Genomic DNA, 20,198 nt, shown 5'->3' with positions numbered 1-20,198 from the left:
GTGGTAACCTAACGAGGATGGGGAATCCGAATCCAAATTTTGACATAAAAGACTTCTTACACATAAAACTCATACAAATAAAACTAAAAGGAATGAATTAAATTAAAAAATTAACGAATTAGAAAATACAGAAAGTATTCGGAAATGACTCTGGTTATATTTTTTGTATTATGAAATATATATTGTGTGATTACAATTTAAAAATATCTTGTGTGACGACGTTTAAAAAAAAGAAAAAAATTATATATATATATATATATATTGTGTGACTACGATTTAAAACTATATTTATTAACAAAAAACTTGCATGATGACAATTTAAAAATCTTGCGTGAACAATACTGAAACAATTTAGTTTTTTTTCTTCTCTCTCCCTATTACCTCTTAACACAAACTAATCTCTCTTTTTTTATCATAAATGTACTCTCTTTTTTTTTTTTTTGTCATAAATGTAATCTCTTTACTTAACAATGTTCTTGACAAAATTTTAGTAATTTAATTGTTTCTTAAAGTCTTGCGTCGGGGCACTTTTTCACCATTGGTCTACATTCACTGCTTCTGCTTCATCAAATTGGTCAACACGAATCCAAACGTTTACTCTCTAAACATTTCAAAGATTGCAATCACCATATATCTTTTGACTTCAACTAAAATATTTACAGAAATTTCAATATGGACATTAAAAAATTATACCATTCAAAAAAAAAAAAAGTACGAAAGTGAAGAACCAACATATATCCTTTTTTGGCCCATGCATGTGAATATGTTGCAAGCGACACGCTTCTCTGTCCCCTCTTTTATTAACCCATTTTATTCTTCCTTTTTTCTCTTTTTCACAAAAACAATTCTAACAATTCATTTTATTGTTTCTCCTTTTTATTCCAAAAAATAAATTTTGTAAAATCACCTATAAAAATAATTAAATTCACCTTCTTCCTCAAAATTCTCTCTTTCTCTCTTCTTCGAAATTCTTCCTCCTCTTTTTCTGCAGAAACTATCCAAAAATCTCTTCGTTTTCACAATTTCTCATTATTAAAAAAAAAACTTTAAATTCTTCTTCTTCAAGAAAAAATGGCGGTGGATCTTTTATCGGAAAATTCTAATATGAGTCCAAGAATCTCATTTTCACGTGACTTTTGTCAATCAGACGCAATACCAATCGAGAAACGTCCCTTAAGATCATCAAACTCGAAACCATCAAGCCTCAATTCAAGCATAGATTTCGATTTCTGCATTCCCGGCGGCGTAAATTCCGGCGAAAGCTTCGATCAAGGTTCTTGGTCCGCCGATGAACTCTTCTCTAACGGCAAAATCTTACCAACGGAAATCAAGAAAAAACCAGAACCGGGTAAAAAAGAACCAGAACCAAAACCGGTTAAATCTAAACCGGATTCAAGAAAACAGAGGAAACAACCAAACGAAGAACAACAAGAAGACGACGTGATAATCACGACGGAGGAGAAAACCAATACGAAGTCGTTTTGGGGGTTTAAGAGAAGCAGTAGTTTAAACTGTGGAAGTACTTATGGACGGAGTTTATGTCCGTTACCATTACTAAACCGGAGTAATTCAACCGGTTCAACGTCGAGTAAACAGAAACAGAGCAGCTCAAGGAAACATAACGAGCATGTTAAGTTACAACAATCTTCATCGTTGTCTTCTTCTTCTTCTGCTTCGTCTTCTTTGAGTAATAATGGTTTTTCGAAACCACCATTGAAGAAAAGCTATGGAGGTTATAGTTATGGTAGCCATGGTGGTGGTGGGATTAGAGTGAGTCCGGTTATAAACGTTGTTCCTTCTGGGAATTTGTTTGGTTTTGGTTCAATGTTTTCTGGTAATGGAAGAGACAAGAACAAGAAAAGATAAAAAAAATGTAAGAATAGATATGTTTCTGGTTTTACTGTTTTATTCTTCTGATTTGTTCTTCTTCTTGTTCTCTGAACTCTGAAGATTTTCTGACAGTGTGTTTTGTGGATCCCATGCCAGTATTATTTTTTAGACTATTGTGGTGTAATTGTGTTTTGTTTGATTTGTTAGTTTGTGTTCTATTCATGTTTAAATCTAGATTTTTTTTTTAATAAGAGGCTGCTAATTTCAGATACTTGGATGATCAACTATCACCATTAAGATATTTCTGTGTTTTTGTTTAAAACAGTTGAGGAGTATTTTCAGAAAAAAGTGATTAAGGTATTTGATTTTCTTTTTATAATAATTCTTGTTTAATTACTACATATTTATTTTATTATGAGAGTGATAGAGACAACAAAAAATAGGTTTTAGTTTGTATATGCGGATGATACAATTAAGTACGGCGGATTTTTATTTTATTTTTTCTAACACATATATTCAATCATATTTTCTTAGCAGCATTGGAGATGAAGAACTTATTTGTTATTTAGAATTAAAAAAAATTAAAGTAAGATTTGTTATTTGAATCATGTTTTGATTTTTTATTGAGTTTTTATTCAACTTATAAGTTATAACTATCATTCTAATTATTATTTCCACCTTAAATTAATTTTCTTATAACGAAAGATTGTGAGTCTTAGATCAATAATCTTTTCAGAGGAAAACAATAAACAAATTAAAGTAGTATCTTCCAATGGCTTTAAATAGTCTTATTTAGAAAATTTGTGGATCGAGTAAGGGTAGGTTTCAGCCGGCCGTGTCCTTCCAAGTCTTTAATCAATGAACTTAAATTGATTCGTTTACTTGAATAATCAAATATTGTACATTTTAGTAGTTGAGACTTGAGATTATATAACCTTGACTTAGTCTATTACTAAACTAGTTTTGGTAATAGAATAGTGACTAACTAATGATAAAACTGTATAAAACAATGATAAGAGAGTTATCAAATAGACAAATACAATTAGAAAGTGGGACAAGACAAGTGACAGGTAAACAATTATTTTTGGAGCTTGTCCTATTCTGTTCCTTTTGAATATTTCTCACATGGTGTGTATTACCAATTAATGTGAATTATCACTAAAGCAATGCAAAGATAAAGGAAAAAATAGAAATAATTGATGTGAAATCTCTACTTTTCTCTCTTATCATTTATGTAAAGTTAAGCTTAACGTCGTGCCAATTATTCCTTTATTGTTTTGTACGTTTTTTTATCCTTCTATTTTACGGTTTAAATTTGCTAATAAGGAATATAATGTTTATACTTTACCGGCCGTAACAATCATAGTTAGTTCACATGGTTCCTATCAAAAAATTTAATAATTCGAAGAAATTTTGTTGACCACACAACTATGTATAAATTTATATCTCTCAAGACAATGAGTTTTGGTTGTTTTAGAAATGAGTCGGTCTTGAACACCAAATCTGATTGCGATGAAACTGACTTTTCTAAGGCTTAGTAATGTTTTGAAAGGTATAGTCAAGAGTCAAGTAAACAATGATGGCACCATCCAACTGCTATTTCAATACGATATACCATATGCTTTTATGTTGGAGGGAAGTTTGTGGGCTGGATGGTCTAAAGAAAAAAGGGTGTACGTAGTCCTTCACTTTATGGTAGCATTTTTAAAATTTCCCAACGAGACTCATTGCTTGAATTCATATATGTGTGCTAGTTCGGGCGAAAATCCGCGAATTTGAAATAGACCATCTCGTCATAAGAAGGGTTGGAGAGTATTATTTAGATGCAAATACAAAATGATTTCGTAAGTTAGTCTAAATGTGGATAGAGTTTCCAAAGGCTAAATGCGTGTAGACAACGGATCGACCTATGAATGTGATACTATAGTTACTCATATTAGTTGTTAGTTTTAAATACAAATGTGTATCTTTTTTATATTCATTTTATCAAGTAATTTGCTTTTTTTTTTTTTTTTATAAATAACTATAATTTATCATAATCTGTTTTATTATATTGTAGCAGGTTAAGATATTTTGCTGATTTTTATGGACAATTCTACAAACCTCAATTTTAGAAACACCAATTCTAATATGTTCCGTCATGAGTTATGAATCTCTGAACTCTTGAAATTGAATTTTATGTATGTGATAGAGATATGATGTATGTGAAGGCAATTTGCTGCTTCGATTGGGAAAATAGAAGATATACAAAATAAAAAGCTCATACAACACAAAGCAGGAAAGCCTAGAATGCAACAAGTACGTATATGGTGGAAAAATACGGCAAATTATTGAGTTCAACAAGTTGTAGTCCCAAATTATTTTCCTTTTTTTCATGTTTAAGGATAGAGCATTTAGCAATAATTCAAAAAGTTGATAGTTATCTAATGTTCCAGTCATATTTTCTTTATAACTTTATTAGTTGTATTGCATGATTGAAAAAAATAAGTTTCTGACAAGTTAATAGGATCTTAAATAACTCATTTTTTTAAGACATTCACCTAAATTTATTCTTATTGAAACCTTACTTACATAGTTACATCACTACATGCAAGGGTTTATATGCAAAATTAATTTACATAAGTTTGAGTTTCCTTTTATAAAAAAAGTATAATATATTTCTAGCCTGCTGACCGATGATGATCAGATATTAAATACTTCACCCTTCAAAGTCTTTTACTCTTTTTAATTTGTTTCTATAAATCGAAACTAATTCTTGAGATATATACAAAGTTGGAAATTTTCTTCGCAATTGTCCTATAATACAAAGAAAGAAGAAGACGAAGTTATCATTGTGAAACAGTTATTAGATCACTTTTAAGACAAGGAAGTATGGATGACGATTCTAATCCGGACGATGTCAACCGCCACATGGTTGTAGGACACTAAAAACACTTTAATCCTATTCTCTTCTGGTTGTCACTAATTTTCCCTTTTCTTTTTAGATTTTTTTTTTTTTTTAATGAGATAAACACATCTCTATTAGTTATTTTATTTGTGTCCCTTTCAACAAAATTCATATGCATGAAAAAATTTGCTACTAACTTATGTTACTTTGGGATTAAATTAACCTCTTAAAATATTGATTTGATTGGTAAAGAAGAAATTTAGTAAGATCCACATATTGTCAATTTAGTACGTTAAAGTGTTTGAAGGTTGTTGATTTTTTTTTAGGTTTGTTTTAATTTATATGTATGGAAAATAACCATTTATGTTAGTTTCCTTAACACTCACTCTAGACTAAAGTTTACTTATAAACTCACATTAAAACTAAATTTACTTGTAGCCAAAACATACTATATTATAGTGGTCATGAGTATTAGTGTCGTTACTGTCATCATCCGAGTTTAAATTATTTTTTGGTTTATTACTCACTACTAGTATAGTATATAAAATGTTTGGTTTTATTACTCACTTCTTGTATTATCCTCGGTTTACTCCATAAATTCTGAAATTCGATTTGACTTCGCTCCGGCTAATCCTTGTTTGGTTTGGTTACTATGCTCAAGATTTTTTTTTTTTTTTTTGCCGGCACTCAAGAAATAATTAAAACCTCAATCATGCAAGGAATAAAACAAAATAACAAATATAGAGAGCCTAGTTGTGTTCAATTATCATTAATTAACACATATTCATGCATGCACATATACTTAACCGCTTATATATTTAGTCCAAAACCACGTGCAAACTAAACCAGAAATAATTACATAATACTATATAAACCTTTATTATTCAAATTCATGCAACACTAAAGACATCATACTTTTGAATATTAAAAAAATGCTAGGTTGGTTATGCCAAAAAGAAATGTTAGGTTGGTCGAAACCTTGAATTGTTCATATGGCACGTACTGGGAAAAAGCATGTGGTCCAATCTAGTTATTGATAAAATCGTTTTATGCTATTTGTTTATTCATCTTAAATATTTGACAGTTTCAGATAAAGTAATTCTTAAGCTAAGATTGTCATGGCAATAACTGAGATCAAATTTATTTGTTATTTCTCTTTTATAAATAACATATAGATGAATGATAAGTATTTTGCATGGGCTTGAAAAGTGCTAGTTCAAAACCAAAGCCCAAGATCTTTTGCATATGTAGCAAGAGGAAGAAAAAAGTAGGTTGTCAAATTTGTACGTTTCGGAAATCATATTTTTTTCTTGACTCAAACATACTACTACTAATGTATTACAAACTAGCAAAATACAAAATGTGTTGAAAATATTTGTGTCAATGACCGTAACAAGCCAGTCTGGAGTACTAATATCAACAACAACTTCAAACATTGTAAACTTAGATACGGTTCGAGATTCAAGAAAAATATCATCTACTTATTTGATTTCAAAATGATAAATTCAATTCAAATTTATAATCTGTTGAATATTGGTGTAGATAAATTAGAAATACATGGGTCTATTAATGAGTAAATTAGTAAAAGTATAAATATAGAAAATACGATTGTTTAATACACTAAAATTAATTTGAGTTATTTTTGCGGTTTGAAGTGAGTTTTTTTATAAACCGAATTTTCTTAAAACCCAATAACTCGACCGGTTTAACCCGAAGACACTGTATCCCAAGGCTACAGAAACACATTCATAAGCATAGAAACATGTAATTGTAATATATAAATATTAAATATACTTATCATTTATGCAATAAAAATACATCAAATCCACATATACAGATTTCAATAAGAAAATCATCCAAAACTGTTTAACTTTCTGCATGATGTTTTGATCAAACCACAGTATTCTAGAGAAAGCAGCAGGAATATTTGTTTTTTCATCTTGGTCAAAATGTTACTTTTTGCAAATAGTAAAACTGGGTTTCCTATTTTCTTCATTTTTTGACAAAATTTGATCCCTCCTTTTTTTGTTTCCTTTAGCATCATTTCGTGTTGGGAATTTTCAAACAGTGTATGTTACTAAATTTTTTCCAATATTTGGCTTAACCAAATATTTTTATATTTGGAAGTATGTGTGTATACTATATATTACTAGAAGAAAAATAATTGGTAGTACTGTGTTTAGATAGAAAGAAGTGGGGGAATGCTTGAGATTCGTAGCGTGTATGGGTTATTGTCCGTGACATTTCAGAATTCGTCAGACTCGGATAAAGACGCAACTTCTGCTTTTTCTGTCTTATTACAACCCTTAAAATTTCTCACTTTTTTTCCCCTAGAAACTATACAAACAATGAAGCTCTTGAGTCTTGATTAGTGCTAGCACAAAGTCGCAACAACGTCGGATATAGATCGTGATCAAAGTTAGAGCTTATTCGATAATCGATATACTATAAGATTAAAAGGACGTTTGTAAAAACTAATAATAGTATTTTTGTATTCAATTTGCTAATATAACATTTTGGTAATTTTTCATTGCCCAAACAATAACGTTTGTAAAAACTTACATTCAAAAAGAAAAAAAAAAAATCCTAACTTTGGCTTACAAAATACCCTTAATGGATGACTAGAAACTAGCAAAAAGATTAAAACTTATGATATTTTTTTCATAACCATTTGTAATTTTGCAAGATAATGTCTGAGAATACATGATTCCATTTCTTTCATTTTCATATAAAAACAAGATGACAGTTCTTGACGAAAACTTTAAGAAATTTATTGAAAGTTTGAGAAGCTTTTGAAAGCGTTTCAAGAAATTATAGTTTATTCAATATATCGGTCGAAACTTCGTCTAATTCATTGGTGAATTGTAAATCCACACCTTGAGTACTAGTATTATTTGATACAATGATAAATTAATGTCCATGAACATTATAACAATTGGACGTAAATCCATTACTATGGTCCATTGATCATGTTTTCACATACTCTAAATCTAGACTATAAAGAAATTCTGATTTCATGCATTTGTAAAATTATTATAGCTCATCCCTATATTATATTGTTATTGCCCAAGGAGACAAGCTAGTACCACAAACCCATCTCACTGTGGTCATCATCCATAAGGCCAGGTCGTTGTTTAGCCTTGTTTTTCCTTTCTTTTGACACAAAATAGTTGTAATCCATGACTTGTCCACATGTCGTTAATTGATTGGCCAACAAAAATCATAATATCATATAAAAAGTTAAAATGCACTTTAGTTTAGTTTTTTTTTTTTTTCAGTTTGGAACAAAAACCAATACAAAGTTGGAACTGAGAAACGGACTACAGATGAAGCTGGAATCCTCAAAAACGAGAGAAACAGAAACCTCGAACCTTTAACCCTTATTGTCCGGAACCACATTTTTACTCTTCTAATCTCTACTCTCTAAACATATACTACTTCTATTTCTCAAAATTAATCTCCATTTTTGTTTCTCTTTTTTATCTTCCCTCTAGTGTCTACTTGTATCAGCTACTTAACCTTTTGTGCGCATGCTTCTCTTTCTTCTGTTAACAATCTCTCTCGAGCCCCTTTCACCGTCAGTGACAACAGAGAGAATCACAGTAATAATTTTTACACAAAAAAGATTTCTCTTCTTCTCTTATCATCTCTCTTTCAATCACTTCTCGTCACTATCGTTTTGCTTTTGTCTCCTTTCACTTTTTTAAACTCCCAATTGCGAATATTACCCGTTGAGTTCTCATTTCGTGACACTTCAACTTTTTCCATTCTTCTTAAAAAGCTCTGTTTCTTTCTTTCTTTCTTCTTCCACTGTTGTGTACCATTGTCGTTTTCTTGATTCTCCACCTGTCTTCTTTCTTTCCTTATTCGTGTTCACTAAGCTTTTTTTCTAATCTTGTTGTACATTCATCTCTCAGAGATTCCCCAAATTCACAAAAGCTGAGAACTCAAAAAGAGAGAGTTTTGTTTCTCTGGTTGTTTGATTATGTGATAAAGTTTTGGAATTTGAGGCAATGTGTCTCTAAAGGAGACTTTTTTACAGTGTTTGAGATTTCTCTGAAACTTGTGGGGTTTGTTAGGGTTTCGTGATGACAGGAGAGTTACAGGAGACGACGGCGCCGTGTGCGGCTATAACAGAGAAACGACCAAATCGACTCGGTGGTTGTGTCGGTGTTTTCTTCCAGCTCTTTGATTGGAACCGACGCTTTGCTAAAAAGAAACTCTTTTCTCGCAAATCACTTCTTCCTGGTTAGTCTCTGTCTCTATCTCTGTCTCTGCCTCATTTTATGTCTGAAAGTGAGTGTTGTTGAGCTTGACTGTAATGAATGAATTGTCAGGGAAACAAGTTTCGAAGAGGTTTGGAGGAAATGAGAAGATGTTAAAGTCTAAGCTTAATCTGGTGATTATGTCTCCATTTTGTTAGAAGTTTATATCTTTAGTTTTTGATTAGAGTAATTGTTGAATTTTTTCTGTATTTTGTGTTGAATTAATAGATTGATGATGAGAACAGAGGAAGTTTCCCAAATCGGAATGAAGTTATGGAGGTTAAAAAGCATGAAATGAGATCTCCTAGTTTAGTAGCACGTTTAATGGGACTTGAATCAATGCCATCTAATCATAGAGACAAAGGGAAGAACAAGAAGAAGAAACCGTTGTTTTCGCAGATTCAAGATACCGATAAATGTGACTTGTTTGATGTGGAAGAAGAAGAAGAAGATAGTGGTGTTGATAAGTTAAGACCACAGAAGATGCAGAGAACGACAGGAGTTTGTGATAGGCGTGTTGCGGTTAAGAAGTTTGGTTCTGAAGCGTTGCAGATTAAGAATGTTTTGACTAGAGTAAGGAAACATCATCAGTATAATCATCAGCATCAGAAACTAGCTTCTCCTGTTAGAAGTCCGAGGATGAATAGAAGAAGTTCTAGGTTGATTGATGCTGCTGCTAGGATTCTTGAGCCGGGGAAGAGAAATGCGAAAGGCGCTATTGCTTATCCTGGTTCTACGGGGATTAGAAGGTTCGAAAATGCTGCGAAAGAACCGGTTGTTTCACCCGAGTTTCAATGTGGTTATAACAATAGTGTTGCTTCTTGTAAATCTTGTGGTAGTTTGGTTGATGTGAATGGTTCGATTCAGGTAGTTCAAGACACTGGAAACAACATGGCGTGTGTTTCTGAATCAACGCCTTTTCAACGGAGTAAAAGAAATGTGTTTTGGAGAAATGAAGATTCATCTGTGTCTGTTTCTGGTAAAGACAGTACTGATCAAATGGTGAAGAAAGCTCTACACCGTGCTCAATTTAAGGATGAAATGTCGCTGCCGGGTTATAGAAACAGATCCGAATATCATAAGAAGGTGTTGCATAGAGAGGAAAGGTTTCCTCCGGAAGCTCGATCTTTCGCCTTACCGAGTAAAAGAAGTTGTTCTTCACCTGCTAATGCTATCAACAGTAAAGAGAAGGACTTTATAGCTATGAATAGAGGTTCAACTAGTAGGAGTCATCACTCGAAGTCCCCGGTTAAATTTGAAAACTCTGATTTGAATCTGCAGAGAAAATCTCATACTAGAGTTGAGGAGTCTTGTAATAGATCAGGATTAAGTACACCTGGACGGAAGAGGAGGCTAGCTTGTGAAAGTGGTCATGGACGAGGAAGTAGTTCTATGAGTCCAGTGTCAAGAAGATTGGATAGTGAATACTCTTGTGCTTGTAGTAATGAAACTGCATTTTCATCACTGAAACTTGGTTCCTCTAATAGACATTATAGCCAATGCTGTAGAGAAACCAAAGAGAGAAGAGGAGTTCAACGCGTTCCCAGACCATCCTTTACGAAAAGGCCACTGCTTGATGTAGGCACTCTCGGGTTGATTCAGCAAAAGTTGAAAGAATTGGCTTCTCAAGAAGAAGATGAGGCCAATGGAGAAAGTGGTTTTCCCAATAAACCAGCTTCTTTGATTCTCCATGAATTGCTATCTTCTTTAGCTTTGCAGCAGCAGCCTTATGTTCGAGATATCGATATGCCTTATCGGGTACGTTTATAATCTGCAAGGACTTCACATTTACGTATTTCTTCATCTCTTTATTCATTATGCTTCTTGATTCTTGCAGAGAAAAGGCAAAACAGAGTTTTGGAGTTCCATTGGAAATGCAAACAGTGAGTACACTAGCCCGGGATCTGTACTCGATGCATCTTTCTCCAATGAGAGCTGCTTTTCGAACAGCTTCGACAATATCTCAGGTACTTACTTTCTGAAATAAATACCGGTTCTTGAAATCTGAAACCTGAAACTGATGTTACGTTTTAAAGTTCCAGGACAAATGAGGCTACCTCTAGAGCCTATAGAACCAGATTGGGACATTCTTGAAGATTATGCGACTTCATTCAAGAATTCAACAAGTGATGGTAATTATCAGGCGATCGCAAGTCTTATCAGCCATGTCTCGAACGTCCTGCGATGTTTAAGCAACACCGGTCTCATATTAACGCAGCAGAGATTCACAATTGCTAGAGAAGTCATTATCCACACGGAGCTATTAGTTGGTACCACTACTACACAAGAGAACTACCTCATTGGACCAGAACTCTTCGACGAACTCATGATCTACGCAGCTCGTTCTGACAATCTAGTCAATCTCCCTGGACTAACTGGAGGGTTCCTAGTAGATGCCATGATCGAACACTTGGAAGAAACAAACATTTCCTGCGGATTGTTAAAGCCATTGACTGCTAAACAAGACGAGCTGATTCGAGGTGTTATTGAAGAAGTTCCAAAGTGGGCTCGGGTTAATATGGATGAGGTTATCGGTATCGAAATGGATCTTGAAACGCATTTGTTTGGAGTTGGTTCAGAGATTGCTTATGAGATTCTTCGGTGTTTAATCGGAGAGTTAGCAACCGATCTTTACTGGTGAAAACTAATCTCTTTTAGAACTAATCAATGTCACCATTTCTTATGCTATTTCAACTATAATGTTTATTAGCTTTCTGATAACAACTATGCAAGTTTTAGTCGTTACTTGTATACAAAATCTATCAATCACAAAACCAAAATCTGAAAAGGACTAATCTTTATCAATCAAAACCAATTAAACACACAAAAAAACAAACTTTGAACACAAATGTTAGAGTTTGGACACAAACAAGAACAAAAGAATCAATAAATTTGTCTGTAACCTAGAATAGTCCGACCACCACCACCGCCGCCAAGTGATTTCCTTCCTCCTCCGCCGCCAATTGATCTCCTTTTTCCTCCACCGCCGTTTATGGCGGAAGCAGCAGCCATTGATATTTTCTTAAGATCATCAACAGCAGCGTAGCTTTTACGCATCATCCCAATACCTTTCTTCTCACCAGCACTCGCTGAAACACTTCCTCTAATCACAGATCCAGCGAAAACGGCGGCGTTTCTACTCTTCATCGACGGTGGAGTAAGTTCTGTTCTCCGAGGAAGCAAATTCGAATTAACTGGTGGTCGACGATTCTCTTTACGAATCATAGAAGAGAAATCAGGAACAGATTGAGCCAACGAAGAAGAAGAAGACGACGACGTTTTCCTCTGATTAGGGTTAAATCCGAATCTCGTCTTCTTCTCCGGCAAAACCCTGATTTCTTCTTCTCTGGTGAACCCAAATCTCACTTGTTCTTCCTTTAGAATCTTCTCGAAGTCTCGTTTCATACGAAGTTTTGATTCTCGTAATCTCGCGTATTCTCCATATCTAGATCCTCTCTCGAATCCGTAATCACCGTTATCAACCAAAAGCTTGAGTTTTTGTTGTGTATCTGACATTGGATTAACAGGAAAAAGCAGAGATTCCAAACTAGGGTTTGAGATTGTATCCTTCATTACTGTGTCGTCTTCTTCTTCCTCACAAAGTTTGCAATTTTGTTTTTTGGATTCGTAACGGTCACAAAGAGAAGAAGAGAGGCTCCTAAATATTTTGTTGTATTTACGCTTTTACCCTTCTTAACGGTCTTATTTTATTCACCGTTGACCAAACCGGTTAAAGAGAGAATTTGCATATTGGTTTATTCATCCTCCTTCGCTTATTAGACAATCAGTAGTAAACAAATTCACCGACTAAACCAAAAATTCCACTAAATACAAATTTGGTTTAACTTTTGAACTTACAAAGCATCAAACAGTTTGGAGAAAGCAGATGCTTGTGTGGATGTGTATCAGAAACTGAGCAAGTCCAAGATTGAGTGGTTAGATGTCAGTTTAGTGGCGGCATTGATTTCAGCTGGATATGTTTCTCAAGCATTGGCTTATAATACTGCTTGCTGTTTGATTGAAAACAATAATAATGCTGATGCAAAACAACTTTTGCTCACTGCCAAGAGATATATAATCTCTTTTCAAGTATATTTGATCATTTAGCATATGTCCTACATGTAATTTTAATACTGCTTATATTTTCCTTAACAACATGTAATGATATCTTCCAGTTCCTATTGAAAACTGAAATCGACTTGGTATGCATCTCAGAAACTAGCTAATCAACTTCTTTCAACACTATTCCTATATTATTCGATTACTAAATAATTGAACCAAAGCTTGACAGAATGATAGGGAAGAAAACTCACATTGCATTTTTTACAAGAAGAATTATATAAAAAAAAAAAGTGAAAGCAAACGCATACATAGAAATATGAGATTTGGTAAGTAAGAGATAAAAATATTCACCAATTTCAACCGAAATTAAGGAAAAAAACATACTCTATAAAAATGAAATCCTAGTAGTATTTTACAGATCTTTACTGGGCCAAAATTATAATCATTCATGGCCCAAGGCTTAAATGGAGGTCCAGCCCAATACCATTCTCTAACTTAATTCCGCTACTCCGATCACTATCTCCGGCGAACCTCCTCATCTCCGGCAAAGAACCACCATGAGTCTTTACTTCTCCGGCCATAGACTCCATGCCACCTCCGTAAAGTCCCCTTCCACCATGAAAGTACCCAACGGCGTTTTGTGACGACATGTGTTCACCGTAAAGCCACTTAGAACTCGAAGAAGAAGGAGAGAGCATCATATGCGGCGGAGGATGCGGCTGAGAGAGGAGGTGAGGCAGCGGCGCGAAGGCGGAGAGAAGCGGATTGGTATGAGGGTGAAAATTATGATGACGTGGCAAACCACGAGTAGCTAACATCTGTGCACGTTTAAGAAGCTGACGCTCTTTCTTGTGAGCGTTTTGGTGACCACCAAGAGCTTGAGAGTTAGCAAACTCTCTACAACAGTATTGACACTCGTACTTACGTGACTCGGATCCTGATCCGGATCCGGGTCTTGGTTCCGATGACTGGTTTTGAACCGACGTCGTTTCAAGTAGGTTTATACCGAAGAGCTTCAAAGAAGATGTTTCAGTCGCCATATATGTGAGCTTATCTATATATGTATATTTACAAAGAGAGAGAGAGAGACAGATTTAAAAGTCTTCTTGAAAATGGAAAGATGAGATTAGAGACTTAAAATGAGATCAAGCTTGAGTTTGCATGTGCATATATTTATATAATTAAGATGAGATTTAAAATAATTATGGAGTCTAGGTTGGTCCACTCACTTTGTTATGGAGTGCTTATGGCATGCATCCACATAGTTTACAATAGGGTTAATGGTTAAGTTTCCGAGTTTTATGGTTCTTTAATACATCTTTAATAATTCTTAAAATTTGGTATATACATATGTGTACGTGTACCACATAATAAACACAAGAATAATATAAAAGCTAGGAAGGTCTACATACCTCGTAAGGCATTGATCGTATATTATATAGTTTTAAGTATAGATAAGCATATACATAATCCCATCATTGTTTAAGTTTTCAACTATGTCACGGGATTTGAAGTATTTTGAACCATTCAATTAGTTGATTGGACATAAAGGAATTTTCTCTTACCATATGGTTTTTAGTTTGTACAAATAATTATTAGATTACAATTTGATTGAATAGATCTTTGATCTACCCACTTAATATAATGATCTATGCATTTGTGTATGATTAATCAGGTTATAATTAAGGTCCCACCAATAATACTTTAATAAACTATAGATTAACATCAAGTTTAAAGTGTTGGCGTGATTGACGTTGAAATTAAGTATTTGTTTAGACATGGCAAGATCTTCCCGAATCTTACTAACTACAAACCTGATTTGATCATTAAACCTTTTTAATTGCTATTATTATTACTTTATATTGATTAAACCCTTTGAAATTTAAGTAAAATAGTTGATTAATTAACTAAGCTTATACTTCCTTACCCCCCTGAACTCATGCATGACCTTTGCTCTTAGGATATTTGGAAACTTTACTTGTCACCATCTTTGTCTTCTTCACACTTTGCGAGTTTGTGTTTCGTTGACAATTGAATTAACCTAAATCATTTTCTTTCCTTTACACCTTCAATACATTAATTGATTCACCTGAACTACCTTATTTTGTTTTTCTTTTCTTATCTATTTAATTTCATGGTCACTATATTATGCTCCCTGTTCAAATAAATAGAGATTTAAGAAAAAATATTCATCAAGATATAGATGTTTTGTATTTCCTATGCAAACTTATGTAACATTTCTGATTTTACCCTTAATTATTACCTAGAGTTAAATCAAGTAACAATTAATATTTAATATAGATAAATGTATATTAGGTTTTGCAAAAGTTTATCAATATGTGAACAAAACCTTAAAAGTCTATCTTCATGAAATGGAGGGAGTATTGAATATTACTAATGGGAGTTTGGTTTTTCGGTTTTTGGTTATTTTGAATTCTAAAAATGTGCCAAATATTATATTAGACTTTGATGGTTCTCATGCAACCACGTTTTGATAGGGGTTAACAATCGTTAAAACGCAAAAAAATAAATAAAACATACGTAGTGATAAATTTTCGTAGCTAATTTCAATAGGTTAGCGATGAAATGGTAATTCAGTTTGCTATTAATTTGTCACAAATATATTTTTGCTACTTGCGAGTATATGACAGATTGACAATATATAGTCAATAGATTTTAACTAATTTCACTTAAAGTTTACTGCTCATGTATCACGCAAATTATGAAATTACAGTAAACATTTTTATCGTCGGAAATTTATAAATTAGTTCAACGTACATACATGGAAAAGAATGTGATAGTGGTGAAATTAACAAATATCAGGACCTTTTACGTTGCAATGTCTTATTTGGCTTCTTGTAGTATAATCTCTTACCTAATCTACACTCTAACAAGATTTTGTCTCAATATTTGGTTTCTTTTACTTTAAAGTTTATTGTTGTTTATGTCTCTTTCGCTAAGGTACGTATTTCAAGTAGAGAAGAAAGGTGTTCATATTCTAGGCAAACACTTCATTAGTCTCTAATTATTTCATCCATTATGTTCACTTTTTGTCTACACTGCAGAAGCATCTTAATTTTTACAAATATCTTTGCAATTATTTTGATTTTATTTGAAGGCCTGTTTTCAGATTTTTGGTCCAAAACTCTTCTCGAACTCAGAACATGTATATAGTGCATGACATGTAATTGTTCTCTGATATTCAGTTCTTAGTGATCAAATCAAAGTGTATAAGTCACGTACAGAATATGAGTGATCAAATTATCAAGCTAGAAGGTTTATTATTAGATTACCTATCTTAGAAAAATGCAAAGTTAAAGCCTTTTTAGTTTGAATTGTTAACTTATATATGCTTATGGTTTCTCTCCTCTACCTTGAAATTCATGAATTTCCAATATCAAAATGGATATTTCTTCACTCTAGCTTGGATTTATTAGTTAAAAAGAAAGTTTATTGTTGATACTGACACCTAAAATTTGGACTAACAATATTTGTGGAACTATTCTTCTCAACGCATTTGTTGAAAATTAGAAACCCAATATATATGAGTATGACAAAAAAAAGAAAAGAAAAATAGCCCTACTACAATTAGATTGACTCTGGATCTTTTTTTGTCAATCTCTTATTAAATCCATGCTAGATAAAGTCCATATCATTTTTAGTCTGCTCTTATTATTGCCCAATTCTCGTATTAGTACGCAGGTCCGAGGCTGTTGCCAAACGTGACGTATCCTTTCTGGGGAGTCAATAAACCCAATTATTGCGGCCAAACAGAGTTTCAACTCACTTGCAAGAACAACCAAAACCTAACTTTAGTTCTCACAAACCTTTCTCTTCAAGTAATCTCTTTTGATTTGGAGAATCAAACTTTAACCGTTGTCGATGAGAGTTTATTCGAGGGTCGATGCCCAAGCATGTCCCTGAACTTCACCGGGGCCAATCAGTTCACAATCGCTCCTACAGTGGAGAAGATTGACCTATTCATTTGTCCTGCTTCTCAGATGGTAAGTCCGCTTTCGGCGTTTACTTGCAGAAAAAGCAACGGGGAAATTGTAACATATTACGCGTTTAAGCCCTCAGATTCTGTTACGGACTGCGTAAAGATGGGAGAATATCCAGTTCTTAGTTCTCTTCTGGATGAGTTTCAGCGGTCAAGGCTTAAATTGAAAGAAGCTTTGGTTAAGGGGTTTGATCTAAGGTTCAACATCAGAGACGATCAATCTTGCAGAGGTTGTTCAAATAGTCATGGAGTATGCGGTTCCGAGCCAGTATCTGGCAGTTTTCAGTGTCTCTGCTATGACAAACTGATACGATTGATGTATCAAGAAGAATGTGAATGAGAGAAAGCAAAAGAAGACACGTGCAAGTGAGGAGGCACGTGAGAAGAAACTTGCTTGAAGAAGAAGATATTTTTAGGATCTAAAAATATCATGAACAAACTGAGTTCTAGTATAAATAATGGCTCTGAATGTTTAGAGAGGTTTATGTTGTTTGTTGTTGAATGGTATGAGAGACTTAAGAGCAGAGCTAGTGATGTGCTAGTCTCTCTCGTATGGTGTATTGAGAGCTGAGCTAGTGATGTGCTAGTCTCTCTCTTGTATGGTGTGTTAGTGTGTACCGGTTTGGTTAAGGAATCGGTGGTATCGATATTGAAAACTTAACATTGGTGCGGTGAAACTGGTCGATTTAAGTCGCAATGGCCTTGGGTGATGAATCGGAGGTGTTTGAGTCGGAGAACTGTCACGGCGATGAAACAGAGCGTAACATGAAGGTGTTGTTCGGAGGTTTCAAGCGTCTGTGTGCTGATAAGGTTCAACATGAAGAGAAGCTTGAATCTATGGATAGCGTGTTACGACAGGTGGTTGCAACGTTGGAGAGGATGGAGATCCGCGAAGGTAAACGGGTGGAGCAAGGTGAGCACTCTTGTCAGTCACCACGTCACTCGTTTTCTTCCTCTATGCCTCAACGCGGTGCTGGTGAGTCTCCGATCTTGTTGGATAATAGATCTAGCTTGATCAGACGCATAGAGATGCCTGTATTTGATGGATCGGGAGTGTATGAATGGTTCTCGAAGGTAGAACGTTTTTTTCGTGTAGGGAGGTATCAGGATTCAGATAAGTTGGATTTGGTAGCGTTGAGTTTAGAAGGAGTTGCGTTGAAATGGTTTCTTCGGGAGATGTCGACATTGGAGTTTAGAGATTGGAATTCCTTTGAGCAAAGGTTGTTGGCTCGATTTGATCCAGTTAAAATTCATTCTTCCCCTGAGGTTCTTATGCCGACGACATTGATTCATGTGGTTGCTCATGAAACTGAATCAAGATGTACAGAAGAATTGATTGAGGAAGATGAATCAAGTGTGAGAAAGAAATCAAATCCGGAGATTGTTTTGATTACCCAAAAGAAATCGTTTCCACGGTTTCAGAATGTTGCCACTATAGTAGTTGGCGAATTCCAGGAGGGAACATGGTTCTTTGACGACAAATCAAAGGACAATGAAGCCAACAATTCATCTGATAGTAAGCTGAAGTTTGGTGCCTACAAGGTGCTCGACAAAATTCTCATTCGAAGTCACAACCTAAAACAGAGGAGGAAGTTGAGTTTGTCTCCTAAAAATTGGATGTTTAAGTTCAAAAACAGGAATTTACAGCAAAATAGGTCAAAAATGGATCCATGTCAAGCCATTGAATTCAGCAATATCCATTACATGTATCTTTGTTTTAGTGCTAACGTTGGATTGGTGAGGAAGAACAAATCATTTCAGAGCCTGAGACTAAAGAAGCAAGCACACATGTCACGGGATCTTAAGAAGTTAGAATCTATATCTTCCGAGGAGTTACAGCCTGCATTACCAATTGTTGAAACACTTGGTGATGAAGATATGGTAGCGTTGCAATCTGATCTTCGGAGGTTAGGGGAAGCTAATTTTGCTACGATAGATTCTGCACAGTTGCTAAGATTGGATGATGCCACTTTGATGAATTCAGCACTGAAGAGGAAGTGTAGCAAGTCTTGGCACTTTATATATAAACATTACAAAGTGAGAATGCAGAATCTCCATACCGGGATCTACAAAACTCAAAGGCCATGGCATTGTCTTGTCCATGAGGCAAACAACACTGATTCTCATTTGTGGCATCGTTGGAAAACCAAAGTTGAGACATTGCAGGAAATTTCAGAATTTCTAAGTTGGGGTTTGGTGCATTCTCATTCCAGCGAAGTGATCAGCTTCTTGGGATTTTCTCATGGACCTTTAGTGACAGTTAATGGCGCCAGTAGTGATAAAGTTATTGATGCAGCAGCAACATCGATATTTTCAGAGGCAATTGGATTACAACAATATGAGAAAGTGATGATCTTGTGTATGAGGCTGTTTACTTGCATGACTCTAACGGGTATGATGATTGTGCTATTCTCCAGCGGGTGTGCTATATGTGTTTTTGAGAGTTGTCACAGGCTTACACACAAATTAAAGAAGGACCAATCGATGAGTTTGCACAATATTAAGAAAAGGAAGTTTCTCAAAGCATGGAAATTCAAGTACAAACAGAAAGTAGACAAGAGAGACATGGCTGCATATCAGAACTCAGAAGCAACACAAATAATTCAGAAGCTGGTAGTTTCTTTCTTTCTTTTACTAAGCTTGAGGACAAGCTTGTCTAAATGGGGGGAGTATTGATACGATTGATGTATCAAGAAGAATGTGAATGAGAGAAAGCAAAAGAAGACACGTGCAAGTGAGGAGGCACGTGAGAAGAAACTTGCTTGAAGAAGAAGATATTTTTAGGATCTAAAAATATCATGAACAAACTGAGTTCTAGTATAAATAATGGCTCTGAATGTTTAGAGAGGTTTATGTTGTTTGTTGTTGAATGGTATGAGAGACTTAAGAGCAGAGCTAGTGATGTGCTAGTCTCTCTCGTATGGTGTATTGAGAGCTGAGCTAGTGATGTGCTAGTCTCTCTCTTGTATGGTGTGTTAGTGTGTACCGGTTTGGTTAAGGAATCGGTGTATCGATATTGAAAACTTAACATTACCTCATAATTTTTCGTGCTCCGACGAAGGTGAGTAGCAACAGTCTATATTGACCTCTTGAAGTAAATTCTTCATATAGTGGATAGAGAATTTTAAACAACTCTGTAGTTATCTTTAAAACC

The 20,198-nt window shown here is 34.4% G+C and overlaps 6 protein-coding genes and 3 long non-coding RNA genes across 12 annotated transcripts; 5 read left to right on the top strand and 4 right to left on the bottom strand.

Annotated features, from left to right (window-relative positions):
- Positions 1–870: 870 nt before the first annotated feature.
- On the top strand, positions 871–2,190 carry AT1G67050 (membrane-associated kinase regulator). The gene has a single exon (NM_105375.3). The coding sequence runs from the start codon at positions 1,072–1,074 to the stop codon at positions 1,864–1,866; it is 795 nt and encodes a 264-aa protein (NP_564888.1). The 5' UTR covers positions 871–1,071; the 3' UTR covers positions 1,867–2,190.
- Positions 2,191–3,372: 1,182 nt separating this feature from the next.
- Positions 3,373–3,609, bottom strand: AT1G08887. Its single transcript, NR_139517.1, has one exon. It is a non-coding gene; the product is annotated as an other RNA (long non-coding RNA).
- Positions 3,610–7,836: 4,227 nt separating this feature from the next.
- AT1G08883 lies at positions 7,837–8,089 on the bottom strand. The gene has a single exon (NR_139516.1). It is a non-coding gene; the product is annotated as an other RNA (long non-coding RNA).
- On the top strand, positions 8,024–11,623 carry TRM22 (DnaA initiator-associating protein; the record flags this gene model as incomplete). Of its 2 annotated transcripts, none has more annotated exons than NM_001334266.1 (5): positions 8,024–8,965; positions 9,055–9,116; positions 9,211–10,740; positions 10,820–10,949; positions 11,019–11,623. In NM_001334266.1, exons 1-5 carry the CDS (start codon positions 8,806–8,808, stop codon positions 11,621–11,623), a joined length of 2,487 nt encoding a protein of 828 aa, NP_001321671.1. In that variant the 5' UTR covers positions 8,024–8,805. The 2 variants fall into 2 exon arrangements, with proteins under 2 accessions (NP_001321671.1, NP_176875.1); NM_105374.2 differs by having other exon boundaries at positions 8,186–8,965; positions 11,025–11,623.
- Positions 11,624–11,670: 47 nt separating this feature from the next.
- Positions 11,671–12,651, bottom strand: AT1G67035 (homeobox Hox-B3-like protein; the record flags this gene model as incomplete). 2 transcript variants are annotated; one of them, NM_105373.2, is made up of 2 exons in its annotated part: positions 11,764–11,933; positions 12,051–12,555. In NM_105373.2, 2 exons carry the CDS (start codon positions 12,553–12,555, stop codon positions 11,866–11,868), a joined length of 573 nt encoding a protein of 190 aa, NP_176874.2. In that variant the 3' UTR covers positions 11,764–11,865. The 2 variants fall into 2 exon arrangements, with proteins under 2 accessions (NP_001185335.1, NP_176874.2); NM_001198406.1 differs by having other exon boundaries at positions 11,671–12,651.
- Positions 12,588–12,886, top strand: AT1G08877. The gene has a single exon (NR_139515.1). It is a non-coding gene; the product is annotated as an other RNA (long non-coding RNA).
- Positions 12,887–13,215: 329 nt separating this feature from the next.
- On the bottom strand, positions 13,216–14,326 carry ZFP6 (zinc finger protein 6). The gene has a single exon (NM_105372.3). It carries the CDS (start codon positions 14,082–14,084, stop codon positions 13,491–13,493), a length of 594 nt encoding a protein of 197 aa, NP_176873.1. The 5' UTR covers positions 14,085–14,326; the 3' UTR covers positions 13,216–13,490.
- A 1,676-nt stretch (positions 14,327–16,002) lies between these two features.
- On the top strand, positions 16,003–17,702 carry AT1G67025 (wall-associated receptor kinase carboxy-terminal protein). 2 transcript variants are annotated; one of them, NM_148636.2, is made up of 2 exons: positions 16,003–16,320; positions 16,747–17,702. In NM_148636.2, exons 1-2 carry the CDS (start codon positions 16,293–16,295, stop codon positions 17,382–17,384), a joined length of 666 nt encoding a protein of 221 aa, NP_683477.1. In that variant the 5' UTR covers positions 16,003–16,292; the 3' UTR covers positions 17,385–17,702. The 2 variants fall into 2 exon arrangements, with proteins under 2 accessions (NP_683477.1, NP_001185334.1); NM_001198405.1 differs by having other exon boundaries at positions 16,003–17,702.
- A 38-nt stretch (positions 17,703–17,740) lies between these two features.
- On the top strand, positions 17,741–20,018 carry AT1G67020 (uncharacterized protein; the record flags this gene model as incomplete). Its single annotated transcript, NM_105371.2, has 1 exon — positions 17,741–20,018. The coding sequence occupies one exon, from the start codon at positions 17,741–17,743 to the stop codon at positions 19,718–19,720; it is 1,980 nt and encodes a 659-aa protein (NP_176872.1). The 3' UTR covers positions 19,721–20,018.
- Positions 20,019–20,198: the final 180 nt, after the last annotated feature.

The sequence above is a fragment of the Arabidopsis thaliana genome (assembly GCF_000001735.4).
Source record: "Arabidopsis thaliana chromosome 1 sequence".
Lineage (NCBI taxonomy): Eukaryota > Viridiplantae > Streptophyta > Magnoliopsida > Brassicales > Brassicaceae > Arabidopsis > Arabidopsis thaliana.
This window is presented reverse-complemented; position numbering and strand designations above follow the sequence as displayed.

Coding starts and splice junctions, on each gene's coding strand:
- AT1G67050 (NM_105375.3), top strand. CDS start 1,072: ATGGCGGTGGATCTTTTATCGGAAAATTCTAATATGAGTCCAAGAATC.
- ZFP6 (NM_105372.3), bottom strand. CDS start 14,084: ATGGCGACTGAAACATCTTCTTTGAAGCTCTTCGGTATAAACCTACTT.
- AT1G67025 (NM_148636.2), top strand. CDS start 16,293: ATGAGTGATCAAATTATCAAGCTAGAAG. Junction 16,321..16,746: donor TCAAATTATCAAGCTAGAAG/GTTTATTATTAG, acceptor ATTAGTACGCAG/GTCCGAGGCTGTTGCCAAAC.